Source organism: Squalius cephalus, assembly GCF_949319135.1.
Source record: "Squalius cephalus genome assembly, chromosome: 4".
In the NCBI taxonomy this organism is placed as follows: domain Eukaryota; kingdom Metazoa; phylum Chordata; class Actinopteri; order Cypriniformes; family Leuciscidae; genus Squalius; species Squalius cephalus.
This window is the reverse complement of record NC_137125.1, coordinates 8680552-8699998: the sequence shown is the minus strand read 5'-3', so window position 1 is coordinate 8699998 and position 19447 is coordinate 8680552. Positions and strand designations below refer to the sequence as shown.

General features: G+C 40.3%; 1 protein-coding gene across 1 annotated transcript in view; it reads right to left on the bottom strand.

Moving 5' to 3' along the window:
* LOC307157610 (uncharacterized protein) overlaps positions 1-19447 on the bottom strand; it is a 178346-nt gene that overhangs the window by 104411 nt on the left and 54488 nt on the right. Inside the window, exons 6-10 of the mRNA XM_079869539.1 lie at positions 14004-14188; positions 13418-13640; positions 13161-13230; positions 2305-4114; positions 1869-2042 (exon numbers count right to left, since the gene is read on the bottom strand). Coding sequence (XP_079725665.1) covers positions 1869-2042; positions 2305-4114; positions 13161-13230; positions 13418-13640; positions 14004-14188 — 2462 coding nt within the window. The remainder of the gene's footprint in view (positions 1-1868; positions 2043-2304; positions 4115-13160; positions 13231-13417; positions 13641-14003; positions 14189-19447) is intronic.

Here is a 19447-nt window from a genome sequence, read left to right as displayed (position 1 = left end):
GCCTTTTTCCACATTAGAAACATTGCTAAGCTACGTAATATGCTATCTGTTTCTGATGCAGAAAAGTTAGTTCATGCATTCATGACCTCGAGACTAGATTACTGTAATGCTTTATTAGCTGGTTGTCCTGCATCCTCAATAAACAAGCTACAGTTAGTCTAAAATGCCGCCGCTAGAGTTCTAACTAGATCAAGAAAATATGATCATATAACACCAATTTTATCATCACTACATTGGTTACCTATAAAGTCCCGTATTAATTATAAGGTATTGCTACTGACTTATAAAGCCCTAAACGGCTTAGCTCCAGTCTATTTAACCGATCTTCTATCGCCCTATAATCCATCGCGCTCTTTAAGGTCACTAAATTCGAGGCTTTTGGTCATACCTAGGATATCCAGATCCACCAAAGGAGGGAGAGCATTTTCACATTTAGCTCCAAAACTCTGGAATAGTCTTCCGGATATTGTTCGTTGCTCAGACTCGCTCTCCCAGTTTAAAACTAGATTAAAGACGCATCTCTTCAGCCAGGCATTCATATAATACTTTTAATCTTACAGTTAAATCCGACCTCTAGTTCATAAACGCCAGAGGAGAACTGGCCCCCGACTGAGCCTGGGTTCTCCCAAGGTTTTTTTTTTTCTCCATTAGGTCACCTGATGGAGTTTTTCGGTTCCTTGCCACTGTTGCCTTTGGCTTGCTCTGTTGGGGATATTTGGGGATATTTAATTTAATTAATCAATCAACGATACTATTGATCAGCATTACCAAACGTGGACGTTCCACTAGAAACAAACATTGATGTATTGTTTTAATTTATTACTGTGAAGCTGCTTTGATACAACCTATGTTGTGAAAAGCGCTATATAAATAAACTTGACTTGACTTGACTTGACTTGATTTTGGGCCGATTCCCCCCCTTCCGACAATCCTAGCTATGTCCTGATTATCTTGATAGTTCTACAGATTATTTTATCAGATTTTCCCTTGGTGTGAGGTGTGTTAAGAGTGTCCGAACCTGCTCGGAAGAACGTCGGAGCCGCCCCGATCATGAATCATAAGTATTCATGTTGAATATTTACAATCAGAAATCCTGATGTGTGAGGGGAACCCAGAGGAAAAGGCGCGCACGCTCTGGAGATTATCACGTGAAACTAAACAATATCCAATCAGAAAGCGAGATTATGGAGGACAGAAGCTTAACAAACGCAGTCATGGCGCAGCACAAAGTGAAATTGATGTGGACAGCAGAGATGGAGAGAGGGAAAAAAACTTTTATTTTTTTCCTGTGAATTTTCTGTGAAAATCATTCCAAACACTATCATCGCAATTTGTTCCTGCATTATTCTGAAGTCTTGCAAGATTTTGCGAGATTTCCTGTGTTCACAGTCGAGAATCTGGTTGAAAATCTGTTTGTGTGTCACACATTATAGGAGCAAAACGGTTAAATCTAGGATTTTTTGTCCTCATGTTTGTGGTCTATCACATTCTGAAAATCTTATAAGTTGTAAAAAATATTTTGGTGTGTACCCAGCATGAGATGCTAACTGTGTCCTGTGCACAGCCACTAGATGGCGCTGCTAGCTTGTTCAGTGCTGTCAGAAGCAAATCATGCATGAAATAGAAGCATTTTACAGTTTTAGTAACTGTTGCAAATTCAATCTTCATACAGTCCATTCCCTTCCCCTCACCCCAAACAATATTGTTATTAGACTTATGCAGTCCATGTGGGTCATACGTCTGTATAAATATGGAAAAATATCACATTCCTGCAAATGTTTTGTCTCTTGGAGTGCTAAGCAGCCGCTTACCTTGCGTATTGGTCAGCCTCTGATTATAACATAGTTAATTATTTTAAAACCATTCACCTCAGTATCTCCAGCTGACAGTTTGGACTCTTCAGTCCATCAGAAAGAAGCTTCACTCCAGAATCCTGCAGGTCATTGTTACTCAGGTCCAGCTCTCTCAGAAAGGAGTTTGAGGATTGTAGAGCTGATGATAAACTCTCACAGGACTGAGCTGTGAGATTACAGCTGTGTAGCCTGTGTAGAGAACAAAACAAAGAGCAGTAGTAATGCTTATTAGCGTTTATAATCTGGAGCTTGAAAAAACCTTTAACTGTAGTGAATTAAGCCAAGCTAAAATAATTATCTCTTCATAAAACATCAAACCAGCATTTATTTTCACACACATTACTTTTATTAATTTTTCTGAACATTCTAGGCCATCAAGTCACCCATTTAAAATGAAGGCAATTACAAAAGACTAACAGTGTTTATAAATGAATGTAAAGGAGACTCTTACAGTGCTCTTCTAGTGTTTTTGATCACTGGCAGCAGTCTCATCAGTGCTTCATCAGATCTTCTGTATTTCTGCAGTTCAAATGTCTCTTGAGCCTCTTCTGACATCAGGAGCACAAACACCAGACCAGACCATTGAGCAGTGGAGAGATTCTGTGCTGAAAGTTTTCCTGAGCTCAGATTCTTCTGGATTTCCTCCACAAAGTCATCTTTCAGTTCACTCAGACAGTGGAAGAGATTGATGGTCTTCTCCACTGATTTCTCCTTCTCTATTTTCTTTTTGATATAGTCAGCAGTGTTTTTCATGTCCCCTGTTGTGAGTTCCAGTCCTGGCAGTAGTCCCTTCAGGTCACTCTGATTGGACTCCAGACCCAGGAGGAACCGGAGGAAAAGGTCCAGGTGTCCATTCTCACTCTGTAAAGCTTTCTTGACTGCAGCCTTATGAAGCTGAAACAGTGGCTTTTTGGACAGTTTCCATGCCAGATTTTCTCTCCAGGATTGAAGAAATGAGTTTGTTTTCTTGTCTTTGCCCATTATAAACACATAAAGAGCAGCAAGGAATTCCTGTACGCTGAGATGTACGAAGCTGTAAACGTTTCTTGCTGCTCCCTGTTCCTCCTGAAACATTCGAGTGCATAACCCAGAGTACAACGACCCTTCACTGACATCTAGTCCACATTCCTCAAGATCTTCTTTGTAGAAAATCAGGTTTCCTTTCTCCAGCTGTTGAAAGGCCAGTTTCCCAAGCTTCATAATAATCTGATCAAAAGACACTGCGTTGGAATTAGGTTCAGGCTCATCACAGTATTTTTCTTCCATCTGTTTCTTCTGAGAAATTAAGAAGCTTGTGTACATCCCTGTGAGAGTTGTGGGAGTTTTGGCATTGTTCTCTTGAGCCAGTAGAGGCTGAAGAACAATAAGAGAGATCCAGCAGAAGACGGGGATGTGGCACATGATGTACAGACTCCTGGATTTCTTGATGTGACTGATGAGGTTTCCAGCAACCTCAGGTCTGCTGTTATTTTTGAAGTATTGCTCTTTCTGCTCATCGTTAAATCCTCGCACCTCTGTCACTTGATCAATGTAGCCACGGGGTATCAGACTGGCTGCTGCTGGTCTGGATGTGATCCAGATGAGAGCAGAGGGAACCAGGTGTCTCTTGATAAGGTTTATTATTATCTTACTCACAGTTGTTTTTTCATTTACATTTGTAAATGTGTCATCTTCTTTAAAGTTCAAAGTAAAGCGACATTCATCCAGCCCATCAAAGATGAACATAACTTTACCATCACCTTCAGGAAGAGAGGGCAATTCTTCAGGACTACTAAAGAAGTATTTGTTAAGCAGTCCCATGAGACTGCACTCTTCTTTAATCAAATTCAGTCTACGGAATGGAAGTGGAAATATGAAGACTATATCCTGATTTTCTGTTCCTTTAGCCCAGTCAAAGATGAATTTATTGACAGAGACAGTTTTTCCCACTCCTGCTATCCCCGTTGTCAGCACTTTTCTGTTTCGTCGATCTGTGTCACGCTGGACTTTAAACATGTCATTACACTTGATTGCCATCTCCTTGGCAGTCAATCGGTTGTGATTTGATTCGATCTGTATCACTTCATGGTCGTTCACTCTTCCTCCAGTCTCATTCCCCACCACATATAAATCAGTGTAGATGTCGCTCAGGTATTCCTTATGACCCGTCTCTGAATTACCAACCAATATCTGCTCGTAGTCCCGTTTTAATTTGTCCTTCAGTCTACAGCTGGTCTTTGTGTATTCATGAAGAGTAGCATCTCTATCGTCTGCAGTTGAGCCTTTAAGAAAGAGGGGAAAATACAGCACAAAATAAGTGATTGTGTTTTTCATAAATTCCTGCTTCTACTATATTCACATAGTGTTCACATGCACATCTTACACTGATTATGCTGAAGTTGACAACATAGAAATGCCTTGATTAAAACTTGAATGCAATTGGAATTGGTTTTATCGGATTGTCACTATTGGACTCAGACCAACTTAAAGGAATAGTTCTCACCCTCAAATTGTTTCAAACCTGTATGAATGTTTGTTTTTTTTCTACTGTGGAAGTCAGTGGCGCCCATCAACTGTTTGGTTACCGAAATTCTTCAAATTATCTTCCTTTATGTTCAGCAGTAGAAAGAAATCCATACAGGTTTGAAACCACTTGAGGGTGAGTAAATGGCAGAATTATCCTTTTTTAAGTAAACTATTCCTTTAAGGCCATGCTGACCAAAATTATTACAAGATTTTTGATCAAACCATTGACATCTAACACACCAAACAAGACATGAGACTGTATTAGGCATAGGCGCCGATACCGTGGGTGCTCCGGGGCTCGAGCACCCATGGAAAATACCGAGCACCCACGTGTGCCAGACTGCCAGTAGGCTATGGTGCGTTCACACCGGACGCGAATAGCGCGTCAGGCGCGAGTGATTTCAATGTTAAGTCAATGCAAAGACACGCGTAAAAAATTTCTGCGGCGCGAATGAGGCGTAGAGCACGGCGCGGTAGACGCGAATACACCTCATTCGCGCGTCAAGTTCGTGCGAATGGCGCGAATTGAGCGTCTGGCGCGTTAAGCGCAAATGATTTTATTAGTGCTTTTTGTTCATTCACGCGTTTGACGCGAATTCGCGTCTGCCGCCCGAGTTGAAAAATCTGAACTTCTGCGTCAATTCGCGCCGCGTTAACCAATCAGGAGCCTGCTTGCTTCACGTGGCATAAAGTGACATAGCATAACAAACTCCCGCTCGAAGTCATTCATTCCAAATGGAGGAGAAACTCATTCAAACTGGTCACCCGGAGTTATATGACTAAAGTTCATACTTTTTTAGAGACAGGAACAAAAAGGACCTCGCTTGGAAGAAGATTAGTGAGGAGAAGAAGATTGGAAGAAGATTGTACAACCTGGTAAGTTGTAAGATATACAAATTTCACTTTTGATTCACGTTATTGACCTACTAACTTAACCAGCTAGCAAGCTGCCGTGCTGCTAGTTTACAACTATTTTCTCACTTTTTAGCTACTGTTAATTTTCATGTTTTTCTATGTATAGGTCTGTTGCATTTAAGCACTTTATATGTCACTCACACAGGCACAGTTATTATTATTCTCACAATATCCAGACAATTCTGTTGTTTAAATTCATTTTTAAACCTTCACTGTGAACATTGTAAGATGTAACAATGTTTCAAATTTCACTTTTGAGTCACGTTATTGACCTACTAATCAGTTATCAAGCTGCCGTGCTGCTAGTTTACAATTATTTTCCCGCAAATATACAACTACTTTTCACTAACAAGATAATGTGTTTATTCAGAGGATGTCTGCCGTAAAAAGTGGAAAAGCCTCAGGGACACGTACCTGAAGGAGAAGAGGAAGGAGATGGAGAAGAGGAGTGGGTCAGCAGCAGGGTCTGGGAAGAGGTGGAAGTTTTCTCAGATCTTGGGATTCCTCTACCCCTTCGTCACTCCACGAGAAACGACAAGTAACATGGAGGGGGTTGAGGCCCGTATCGGAGAGGACAACCACCTCGAGGACCAGGGACACCCCGAAGAACAAACAGGGGAGACAGTGACAGGTGTGTTTCCAATAAAGACACATTTCAAGGCATATATGTTGTCATGTTTACAGATGAAAAAATGAAATCTCTCTGAGTATTGTTACCAATGTGTCGTATTAAAATTTAATATTGTCTTGACAGAGCCATATTAGAGAGAGGGTGATCAAAGAACCCCCCCTTCTTCTCCTGTCTCCCCAGTCCCTGGTCCCTCAGCCCCTGCTGCTGAACCTAGAGGTGTGTGAAGGCAATAGTACAAACAATATTTCAACATGTTACATGCACAAAACATTAGTCCCCTTACTAATAATCATTGTTTTTTGTAAATGCAGACACAAATCCATTGCAGTCTATGCAACCAATCATCTGCATACATTTTAACTACTGTTCATTTGAATGTTTATCTATGTATATGTCTGAAGTATAACTTTAATTACTTAATATATGTTAAAGCAAGTTCAAAACAATATCACACTTGCATTTAACCCCCTGGGGTCGGCGGTATCGCCGGCGATACCAGCTCGCTTTTTTTTTTATCAGTTCAAAAGAGATTCATTTTGCTCTGTTGACTTTGATATTACAAACACGTTTCATACATCAATCGATTCTGTTAAATGTGTATTATTTTTGTGTATACTCACAATAAAAACAAAGTGTTTTGCTTTTTGCCAAATAAAGAAAAATAAACACGAAGCGAGTTCTGCCTTCTCTCTGTCAGTGAAGTCCATTCTGAAACGCGTCCGAAAATGAACAATAACTCAGCGAATACTCAGTCAAACAGGCATACAGACACACAGGCATGAAGCTTGAATTCTCTTCTTTTAAATGAAGTAATTTATATAAAAAACAAATATTCTCAGTTCATGTAATCTGTAAGAAAAGATCAAGATGTCAGTCGTTCTCATCTCATCTAATTATTTTTAATGTGACTCCGCCCTCGGAGAGCGCGCGCTATTCAAACGCAAATGACTGAGGCAATCGATGCAAACTGTAAACGCCCCATATCAGCTCGAGAAAACACAAGTTTAATCAGATCATTGTAGCCTACTTGTTTACACCATCTCGCAGTGCTGTGAGGAATAATAATAATGGAAAATGTACCACAGAAGTGCGGGTATTTCGAGGAGCAAGGATCCGACTGAGCTGAGGAATATTGTAGTAAGTTTATTTTTCCTTCTCAAGTGAATCGCGTTTCTGTGTGAATGAATTTCGCTGTTTACCACAGCTCGCAATCTGTGTGTGAATGAATGATGATGTTTTAACAAACTGTATTGCTATACTGAGATGAGTAAAAATCGACTGAAATATGTTGAAATAAAATGTAGGCTATTTGTATAAGCAACGTATTAAACTGCAAATTAACATTTATATGCCCTAATATTTCATAAAAACAACGTTACAGTCAGGCGAAATATGAAAGACAACATTTTGTTGACTAGATTTGGGTACAGTTTTTACTGTAGAATATACTGCCACATCAAATAAGCTTTTGTTTAGCAATTTCTGCTCATATATATATACATGTACATTAGAGTGCGGATCGGGACGAATTTTTCTGTCCGAGCCCGGCCCGCGTCCGACAGAGCAGTAACCGAACCCGACCCGAGCCCGACAGGCATAAAGATGTTTATGTCCGAGCCCGACCCGAGACCGACAGTTAAAATCCCATTTTTTTTCCTCATACTAATGACACATATACGTTTGTTTGTGTGGAAAGTCCGCTTTTATTAAGCAACTGTAGGAAGGCATTCGGAAATGTCAACAGGATGAGTGCATCAGCGCGCACGGAGAAACAAGCGCACTTAACATAGGCGCGCATGCACGTGTTTGGTTGTCACGGCTACATAAACAAATTTGAAATTTGCGCACACAGGAAGACAGATGTTATGCTAAAATTTTACATGCATTTTAATCACAAAAACGAACGTTTGCATCAAGTGAAAGCATCAGGCACATTGGCTAACGTTATAATAAGCTGTTTTAAATTTAAAATGTTCAATGCCTTATCGCGCTGATGTGACCGAGCCCGACCCGAACCCGAACATAATTTCTAAATATCTGTCTGAACCCGGCCCGGCCCGTCGGGTACCGACGGGTCCCGTCGGGCTCGGGTCGGGTATCCATCCTCTAATGTACATATATGTATGTATGTATGTATATATATATATATATATATATATATATATATATATATATATATATATATATATATAAAAAAAAATTTTGTCAAAAATAAAGTCATCAACTAAGATGTTAGCTGTTCCAATGTTGGCTATATTCAAACTAATGAATACATAATAAAATGTAGGCCTATAATCATTTTTTTACAAAGAAAGAGTACACTTGAAATATTGTTGAAATTGTAATTATTGTTGTAATTGTAACCTTTTATAATAAAATGGCAAAAGATATTTACAAGATAGATGCAAGCAAAATCTTAAATGGTCAATATAAGTCTTCTAAATATATCTTTTGTCCTTGCATTGTGGCTCAGTCAGTGTCACACCTGAATGAATGGCTCATTATGCAGAGTGGGTGGGACATTGTATTCTCAGGTGTAAACCACTCCTCGTTCACGCCCCCCTCGCATATTGGCTTTCCAAGCAAAACCTGTCTTACCCAATTTAAATCAATGTATTGTTTTATGTGAACGATAAAGCAAGACTATTTTCACATAATTTTGAAGCCAGAACTCGAAGCGACAACATCCATTAGTCAAAAGTCTTGTGGACACATATTTAGTATGAGTTTTGTGGTCTTATTTCAGCAACTTTCATTTTTATTTTTTTCAATAACCACGCATAAACATTATTCTCTTAAAAATACAAACATCTACATACATGTGTAGGATTGAGTGCGAAACAAACACAAATGAATCTTCCAGGTGAATTGTTCAAACATAATTTCTCACAGAACTGAACATTCCAGACACCAAATCACCAACCCCAGAGCCATAAAAGAAGGCTCCAGCCAGCCAGTCTCCGCTGACCAACGAAAACCCCCAGCTAAGAACTTTATGGCCATGCAAGCTTCAAAGAAGATGAGCCCAACTTAAAAAAAAAAGAACTGGTCAATGTAAGATAGCTTGGAAAAGAATGATTGGCTCAGAGATAGCACAATTCAGCCCGATCAAGATAACAGCAGAAGCTGCTCGAGCCCACAACATTCCAGACCCCTCCTTAAGGACCTCTGATAGACCTCAGGGTGTAAAATCGTTTCAAACCACAGAACTGAGATTTTACCTATAACATACATAAAATCATTCAAGAACAATTTTCAATGGACTTATAGATCAAGCATCATGCAACGACATGATTCTATATTGTTCCGACAATAGATGGGTGTATCTGATATGCTTAGATGCCATACAATTCATGTAATTGTTATTATTGTTAGATGTTTGAATGAAAATGTGTTGTGTTTCATATCAATATTATCGTATGTTCTTAATTCAAAGGATGGCTTGATTGAAATCTGTGGAAAATGTTTTGGATTCTTATAATAGTAATAATGTCTTAGCTGTGGCCTCTGTACTCTTTGCTAGAGCTTAGAGAGTAAGGAGAGCACAGATAAGCTTGATTTATGATAAGAAGTGAAGAGAACGCCACCTCCTAAACAAAGACAGTGTCTAATTGGTTAGAACTGATCCAGGAGGCTGGGCGGACATTTGAGTTTAAACTCTTAACACCAGAACAAAGTTTAGAGTTTTAGTGCAGAACCAAAAATGCAGCGGGAGATGAAGATCTAAGACCGACTAGGAACCATGTAAACGCGCAGACGAAACAACCCAAATCAAGATCTGGAGAACATGGGTTAAACAGCTTCATTCAAGCCATCATCTACTCCTCTCAATTTCCTTTCTTTTCTTAGTTTCCTTTCTTTTCCGTTGTGAGTCTCGGTTCTAAGTTAAGTTTTGCGACAAGATTTCGAGCCACGTTTCTTCTGCAAAGCCAGCTTCAAACAAAGACTTTCATTCCGCCAGCACGCCACGTGACTGACCACGTGACCCAGACATCAGGCACGCGGAGACCAGCCAACGAACGGACCGGGAAAACCCCTTTCACGCAACAAAAAGGGAATCCCCAAAAGCAAAGACAAGCAAGTACTGCCTCCAGACTCTTAAGCTGAACTGGTGTATTTGATACTGATTTAATAACCTAGGAAACGATAAAAGGGTTAAACTAATGATTGATGGTTCATTCAGGTTGTGTTTTATAAGTGCATAGAAACTTGGGATTACATCATCTCACTCTTAAACTCACTCTTAAAACTTAATCTTTCCTTACTCTCTTTCTTTCTGCAACGCGTATGAATGTGTGTGTGTCTGTGTTAGATATTAGTTATGTGTTAGAATAATCAATAAAGTCTTGTTTGTATTTTAAAGAGAAATATTACTTGTGTTATTGTGCTTACAAATTTAATGTCTTAAACTTCTGATCTAAGTTACCTTGCTAACTATATAGTGTTTCACTATAGTTCGGATATTTATATCCGTTGCAGAGTTGATAGTTACAGCCAGTTCAAATGAACCGCGAACGAGTCATTTGCTCGGTTGTAATAAGTGACTCTTTTGAATTCCCTATAAATTAATTAATAATTCCTTTGAGCTAAATTGTAATCACTACAAATTACAAATATCCTACATTATATTGGTGGAGACAAATGCGGGAAGTTTAACCTAAAATGTTAAGCATATACGAAGTAATTATATTTTCATAGTAGCCTATGCGGAGAGATCCGAACCTCCGAGTCTGTGTGTATGAGGTATGCAGCGCGCGCCGCGCGCTCTGTTTGAATGAATGACCTGCTGCTTGAGCTGTTACTCTAGTCTAGTCTGCCTCCCCATTTTATTCTTTTTATTTGTTATTTTATTCAAACTGCAGTAAAATAACCCAAGATATAAGATCCCACGCAACGATAAGGTAACAATTGAGCGTGTCCCTCGATTCTGAAATACTTTAATTATAGCTAAGACATCTGCGTGTTCCAGAGTCTTTCAAATAGCTATAACGTTAGGCGTGTTTGTATCAGTCAGAGAGCTGAATGAAATTAAAACTGCAGTAATTAAAATAACCATGTAAAGGACGGACGAGCGTGTCCCTCGTCTAACGTGAACGTTAGTCCTTATTTATCTGATCGTCACTCAGTGCGTGTTCCACTGGGACGAATATTCTCCTCACAGATTAGTCTTTGTTTCTCAGGTTGTCTGTGCGTGTCCCACGGCAATCCCGTGATAAACTATAAGCTTATCTGTGTCTGTTCAATTAATTCTCGTGTAAACACTGCGTATGTCCGAGTATAGTTGAATAGGAATTATTTAAAGTTGTGTTCAAGTAAAGCTTGACGTTGAAACTCAACCAACAGTTAAAAAACCCTGTTGTGTTTGTGTGCTCAGATAACATTGCACAGAGACGATCCACTGAGATCGTTATTCCATCTATTATACAGCGAAAAGCTGCTGTTGCTTCCTTTAAAGTTAAAACTCACTCTAAAAAAAAAAAAGGAAAAACTGAGTGAAGCCCCACGTCGTAAAACAGCTACGAGTGGCGTCCCATTTGTACAGGTTGAAATGCGCCGACGTTTCACGTAATATTATCAACTGTACGTGCATATTTCTTTGAACATTGTTGAAATGCGCCGACATTTCATGTAACATGCATTACTGTTACAAACTGTAATTCACATGTTTGCCACTAGAGTTTGTTTTGTCGCCATAGTTACAATCGTGACACGGAAGTCTTAACCAACGCTTCCGGAAGAACTCTGAACCCAACAAACTTCTTTGGTGGCTAGGCTAGCTAAGCTAAAGCTAAGCTAAGTAGCTGTTTACCATTGAGGCCTAAACTATGCTAAAGCCTCAAGCATTATTTACGGTTATCATTAATATTAACATCTGTGGTTAATGTGTCTGTTTGAACAACGTTAAAGTGATTTAACCATTTAAACACCTCGACTGTTACACCTGTTGGTCTTCTCTTCTTTCCTATTTTACCTGTCTCATACTTTACCCATATTTTTTTTTCTGTGAAAAGGAAATTTCGGTTCACAATTATTAATTTCATTTACCTGCATTTTACTTGAAAAGAAAATACTGGTTTATGATTATTAATTGCCAAATTCTAATTTGATTTAAAAAAAGGAAATATTAAATCAAGATTGAAGTTTTATTTTTCTAAACAGGTAATTTCTAACGATTTCTAGATTTATTTTTTAATAAATCTGATTTCATAATTTTCATAATTTCTAAATTTCTCTTTTGATTCCTAGCTTGGGAGTGAAACACCTGAGCCTCAATAGGAGACATTGGCATCTCACTACAAGTTTCAAATAAATCAGAGATAAACCTCTCTTACAAAGTTTTATTTTTTGAATGTTTAGTTGTTGGCAACTATCAATTCTATACTCGTAGTTCGACAAAGGCTCCAGAGCCATTTGTGGATCCAATCTCCTTCCCTCCTTTCCTTCTTACATCCTTCCTGTTCTGTCCTGCGTTCCCATCCTTCACATTTGTGGGAAACAAACCTGGAAGAACCATCAATCGAGTCTAAAGAAAGAGAAAGATAATTTTTCCAAAGAAAACAATTATTAGGTATTTGATTGGTAATCAAACCCTCTCTTGTTCTCCATACTCTCTCTGTCTTTGTAAACACAATTTACAATTTGACATCTTATCCAAGATCAATTAACAGAGACAAGTGTTGAGCAACCGTCGCCTTCAAAGCATCCCAGCAGAGCTGTAAGCGGTCCAAACTGAAGGTGTGTCAATCCTGTCAAACTTAGAAAAAAGGTATCAGCATTATTATTGTATTATTTTTCCTTGTAAACATAAACAATAATATTGTTTACCTTTCTGGAAACAGATTCTCACCGATAGGAAGCATTTACGAGAAAAATAATATTTCTCCTTCTTAAGAATTTTCTTTCTTGTTTTATTGAAATTGGTTTTAACCTCTCTCTCTTTTCCCCTTACTCAGTTGAGTGACACATCACGAGTTTAAACCAGCTTTTCATTGATAGAAAATATTTATAAAAATATTTCTCCCACTGAAAAAAAAAAAAAAAATCCTTTCAATTGAGATTTGTTTTAACCTTTTTCTCTCTTTCCCTCGCTCAGTTGAGTGACGAAGTGTCCACATCACTAGCCTACCTGTCTACACTGAGACCAACACTTAGACATTACAACACTTCACTATTGTTGTACAGTCACTGAAACGACACTTAGCTGTTCAACCACATACAGGCTTACACCCCACACAGATCTGTGTCAGTCTCTTCACCCCAGCGTGCCAACATGTCGCGGACAACAAACCCCTCTGACATGGACGCCTGGCTCAGAGGCATCACAGACTGCCTCACACCAAAGACAATTGAACTGTTATTATTTTTAATAATAATCATAATTCTGAGAAGACTCCTGACACATGATTCAAGCCAGAATCAGAACCACAACCACGTGGAACTAACCAAGATCATCTGTTCCCTAAGCAATGCCTTCACAGCCCAGCTGACACTAAGCGACAAGCACATCACCCACCTTCAGGAGGAGCTGACACGTGCCCAGAGCCGCATGGACAAGCTGGAAGTGAAAGTCCAGGACGACTTCAAGCGTCAGACCACTGAGTTCCTGAGAGAGCTGATGCACACTCAACGCTGCGCAGACCAGCTCAAAACGAAAGCTCAAGACAAACTCATGCCTGATGTAGTGGAGCAAGAAACAAAGAAGCAAGTTGACAAGCTCCAAGAAGCCCTTGCAGTCACTGAACGTGACAAACAAGAATTAAAGACTGCCCAGATGCACCTGGTAAACCAACTCCAGGCTGCTGAACATCAGCTAGAGAAAGCTAAAGCTGACATTAAAGACAAGAACTCTAAAATTAATGCTCTGAAAGACCACCTGGAAAGGTGCAGTGCTGACATTGATCATCTGACCCAACAGCGAGATGACGCCAACGACGAGCTCTACGCGGTCAGAGATGAACTCCAGCACATCTTCCAACAGAAACCAGAGCCAAGAAGGGAGAGACCTCCCTCAGCATCACCACTGCTGAGCAGAACAGAGTCCTCCATCCAAGAACTGCCATACAACAGAAAAGGTGAATGGCCGCAACCCAAAACATCACCAGCCTTCACCACAGAACTGTTCACTGCCAACAAACAACGAGAGCTCATCCAGGCAGACTCCAAACCTGCACAGGGGATGACCTTTAAAGATCTCAACCAGCTGGTTAAGAATATCACTCAGTTCAACCCGAACTCCACGGAGGGCCAAGACATTGAAGCCTACATCCGAGATATCAACTTCCATCTAGAGGTGAGACCACATGTGACTGACAGAGACAGGTTATACCTCCTCCGATCCACATCCGGTCCAGAGGTACGAAGCTTCCTAGACCGACAACCTGCTCATGTAAAGTCAAACTTCCAGCTACTATGTGAGACACTGATAAAAGAATTCACAGGCCCAGAGTCGGAACACGGTGTGTTAATCGCCTTGGAAACCAAACAAGGTCGACACGAGACTCCCCAAGCCTACTACCAGCGTTTTCGACAAGCCTTCTTTGGTGCACATAACTCACCTGAACATGAAGAGGATGTGAATTTCAAAACCCTTTTTCTGAGGAACCTGCATCCCGGATTGAGTCATCATCTTCATGTCATGGCCAGCGCAGACACAATGACAATTCAACAGCTACGTGACCTGACGCACAAAGCCTACATCAAACAAAAGATGTCCTCAAAGAAAGGTTTGAAAACATCCACAGTGTCAAACTCCATCAGCCAAGACACAAGCCTTGCACTGGAAGACACCCAGTGGCAGGACAACACCACAGTCCTTCGCAAGGTGCACAGAGAACGTGACCCCCAGGCCAATGACGGCTACCACACCAACCGCATGGAAAAGCCATGGGACCAGCCACGCTTCTCAATGAACCCACAAGAAGGAAACAACTGGAATCCTAACTGGACATCCAAAGGCTGTCAACCAACGCATCCAAAAGCATTCAATGTGAGTAATCGACGACGAAACTCACCTCGGCACCACTCAGTCAAACACAACACTGAGTGTGCCCAAGAACAAGACAGTTTACCCTCAGAAGACATGGAGCAACTAATGAGGCAAATGAAAGTGTTCATAGAAAACAAGCTGAACACGAATGACCAACAAGATGAGTCAAATTCACTATGACTAGCGATGGAACGGAAGACCAATGATCATCTGGTACACCTTCATAATGAAGATGACGACCACCTGTTCTACAACAACACAGAACAGAGGGGTCTCTCAAAGCCAACCACTGACAAACACCCAGAGGTACCAGAAAACACCACACTGGCTTCCCATCACTCACAAAGAAACCATCACACAAGCTCCAAACTCAAGAACCACGTGTGTGCTACAGTAACCACAGTAAGCACAGAAGGTCAGAAAGTCTGTCACAACCAGAAGGCATCACAAGAGGAATGCAACAACGGAGACAAAGTTTTGCACCACAGCTTCACGCATCCATGCCAAACTGCCTCCCAATGTCTGCCAGAGAACTTCCTGCCTTACTGGACTGACCCCCAGCAGATCATAGACGATCCCTTTCCTAAGGCAAAGATGCAACCAGCCAATCTTCATCTAAGCTCATCAAAGCTAAGCCAAGAAGCACGTGGGCAAGCCTTCAAGAAAAGGGGGGAGCAAAACAGACTGAGACAGATCTGACCATACATACATACATACATACATGCATGCATACATACATACATACATGCACTACACTACGCCACTAACATGCTCACTAACACGTAGAGGTTAACCACATCTACCATGGAAAACATTCAACAAACATGTTTTCCCCACAGGTAGAAAACTAACTTTAGAAACTAGCTTAACAACTTAGCTACACTTACCATAGGAAACATGGTAGCTATCCATCCAACAAGTAGGACACCTCTCATTACACTGTGATACCTGACACCTTAGCTGCGCAACAGTAGCTATAAGCCATACACTGCTTTGTTTTGTTTTACCTCTTCCTTAACTTTCCTTCTTTTATTAGGTAAAATGCATGTCTTCCCCCTTAAGGGTCAAGGTCATGGTAGTAGGATTGACGCACCACGCCTGACACTTGTAAGCCGCCTTAAAACGAATGTGAGCCAGAGAGCTCCATGCATGATGGGTCACATAATTGTTACCACAAATTATGTCACCAGAAAATAAAAGGTAAAACGTCTTAACGTAAAACAACTTAGAAGAGAAGATAACAAACAAACGTAATCACAGAATTTGATCAAATAATCACCGTACTGAAACAAATTAGAATAACAATCCCAAAATTTAAACTCTATTCAATATCATAGACCATATTGAGAGAATGAACTTGAACTTTTAATACTTAAGTAATCTAATGCCCTGCACCAGTACAGTGACCAGTCATGGAGGTGTTGTCTTGTTGTTTGCTTTGTATGTGTCTGTTTCTTCTACCCGTGTTTCTCCAGCGTTCACCGATGTCTTCATCTTAACACATCGCCGTACGAAGAGGGGATATGTAGGATTGAGTGCGAAACAAACACAAATGAATCTTCCAGGTGAATTGTTCAAACATAATTTCTCACAGAACTGAACATTCCAGACACCAAATCACCAACCCCAGAGCCATAAAAGAAGGCTCCAGCCAGCCAGTCTCCGCTGACCAACGAAAACCCCCAGCTAAGAACTTTATGGCCATGCAAGCTTCAAAGAAGATGAGCCCAACTTAAAAAAAAAAGAACTGGTCAATGTAAGATAGCTTGGAAAAGAATGATTGGCTCAGAGATAGCACAATTCAGCCCGATCAAGATAACAGCAGAAGCTGCTCGAGCCCACAACATTCCAGACCCCTCCTTAAGGACCTCTGATAGACCTCAGGGTGTAAAATCGTTTCAAACCACAGAACTGAGATTTTACCTATAACATACATAAAATCATTCAAGAACAATTTTCAATGGACTTATAGATCAAGCATCATGCAACGACATGATTCTATATTGTTCCGACAATAGATGGGTGTATCTGATATGCTTAGATGCCATACAATTCATGTAATTGTTATTATTGTTAGATGTTTGAATGAAAATGTGTTGTGTTTCATATCAATATTATCGTATGTTCTTAATTCAAAGGATGGCTTGATTGAAATCTGTGGAAAATGTTTTGGATTCTTATAATAGTAATAATGTCTTAGCTGTGGCCTCTGTACTCTTTGCTAGAGCTTAGAGAGTAAGGAGAGCACAGATAAGCTTGATTTATGATAAGAAGTGAAGAGAACGCCACCTCCTAAACAAAGACAGTGTCTAATTGGTTAGAACTGATCCAGGAGGCTGGGCGGACATTTGAGTTTAAACTCTTAACACCAGAACAAAGTTTAGAGTTTTAGTGCAGAACCAAAAATGCAGCGGGAGATGAAGATCTAAGACCGACTAGGAACCATGTAAACGCGCAGACGAAACAACCCAAATCAAGATCTGGAGAACATGGGTTAAACAGCTTCATTCAAGCCATCATCTACTCCTCTCAATTTCCTTTCTTTTCTTAGTTTCCTTTCTTTTCCGTTGTGAGTCTCGGTTCTAAGTTAAGTTTTGCGACAAGATTTCGAGCCACGTTTCTTCTGCAAAGCCAGCTTCAAACAAAGACTTTCATTCCGCCAGCACGCCACGTGACTGACCACGTGACCCAGACATCAGGCACGCGGAGACCAGCCAACGAACGGACCGGGAAAACCCCTTTCACGCAACAAAAAGGGAATCCCCAAAAGCAAAGACAAGCAAGTACTGCCTCCAGACTCTTAAGCTGAACTGGTGTATTTGATACTGATTTAATAACCTAGGAAACGATAAAAGGGTTAAACTAATGATTGATGGTTCATTCAGGTTGTGTTTTATAAGTGCATAGAAACTTGGGATTACATCATCTCACTCTTAAACTCACTCTTAAAACTTAATCTTTCCTTACTCTCTTTCTTTCTGCAACGCGTATGAATGTGTGTGTGTCTGTGTTAGATATTAGTTATGTGTTAGAATAATCAATAAAGTCTTGTTTGTATTTTAAAGAGAAATATTACTTGTGTTATTGTGCTTACAAATTTAATGTCTTAAACTTCTGATCTAAGTTACCTTGCTAACTATATAGTGTTTCACTATAGTTCGGATATTTATATCCGTTGCAGAGTTGATAGTTACAGCCAGTTCAAATGAACCGCGAACGAGTCATTTGCTCGGTTGTAATAAGTGACTCTTTTGAATTCCCTATAAATTAATTAATAATTCCTTTGAGCTAAATTGTAATCACTACAAATTACAAATATCCTACACATGAAGCTTACATATTATGGTAGCCCTGTTTGTGCTATATAGAGTGAATTTACACCTTTGCCATTAACCCTTTAGGCGCCAGAGGTTTTTTCCTAAAATGTTCGATTTTGACATCTTAATTTCAAAAGGCTATATCTTAAAAGTGATAAAAGATAGAGACTTTCTGTAAATTAGAGGAATATTAAGGATGACCCAAAGTTTATGTAGGGATTACATTTTCCCATCTAATTTGCATATTATGACGTCATATGGTGGCCGCCATCTTGGATTATAAAATTTTTATGGTTTTTGTTGATGTTTATTTGGTTGTTTTTTTTTTTTAGCTGACAAAGACGCACACATCACAAGGACATGAACACAAAAAAAAGAACACATATTGTGTACACTACTAAATGGTCAGGGAAATAGATAGTAAATCAACAGTGTAATAAATGGCAGACAAAAACAATTGTTGCAGGGCTTTTGCTGTAGAGATAATGACTCCCTATTCATCCAGGTGACATTTCTTGTAGTGTTTCATGGTGTGGTCTTGCGATAGACTATGCATAATAGCCGCTCTGCCCCGTGTCACATCGCCTCTTCTCCTGCTACGAGCAGCAGCGCGCGCGGGCGCGGCCAGTTCTGCCTCGCGCGCGCGCCGAATGTGCACAGCTCGGACTACTGTCATTGTCATTGCGACTCCCCACCCTGCCTCCACGTTGCCCCCTAACTGCCCTATGAATACTTCGACCTCGTCTAACATACCCAGTGGCATTAGACAAAGTCTCCACCACAATACTGTCGCCGCGATTGCGGAGAGGCACACGGTCACGGCTAGCGCGGTAAAAATCTCCCGCGGCCGCCTCGTTCCCCACAACACTAACACGCCTGCTAACTTCGCGATGAACACTCCGACCCCGGGAAACATTGTTCCCACCACTGACATTGGGCAAAGGACCATCTAACGTTATATTGGGCAAAGGATTCACCGTTTGTGCTTGGTGTAGGGCTATACTTTCACTTTCAGAATCACCGTCATTTTCTGAAGGCAGATAACGTTATTCCCCTTCAGAATCAGGGTCCGTGAATAGAAGACACAACACTTCATTGCGGGTAAGCTTTATTGATGCCATTAGATAATAATAATAATAATAATAATCTAATGCAAATACTCACTGATGTTGACAATATTGCTCTGATAAAATGGCTCACTTGCACACTAGCTCCGCTTTTGTTCGCACTGATTCAATGC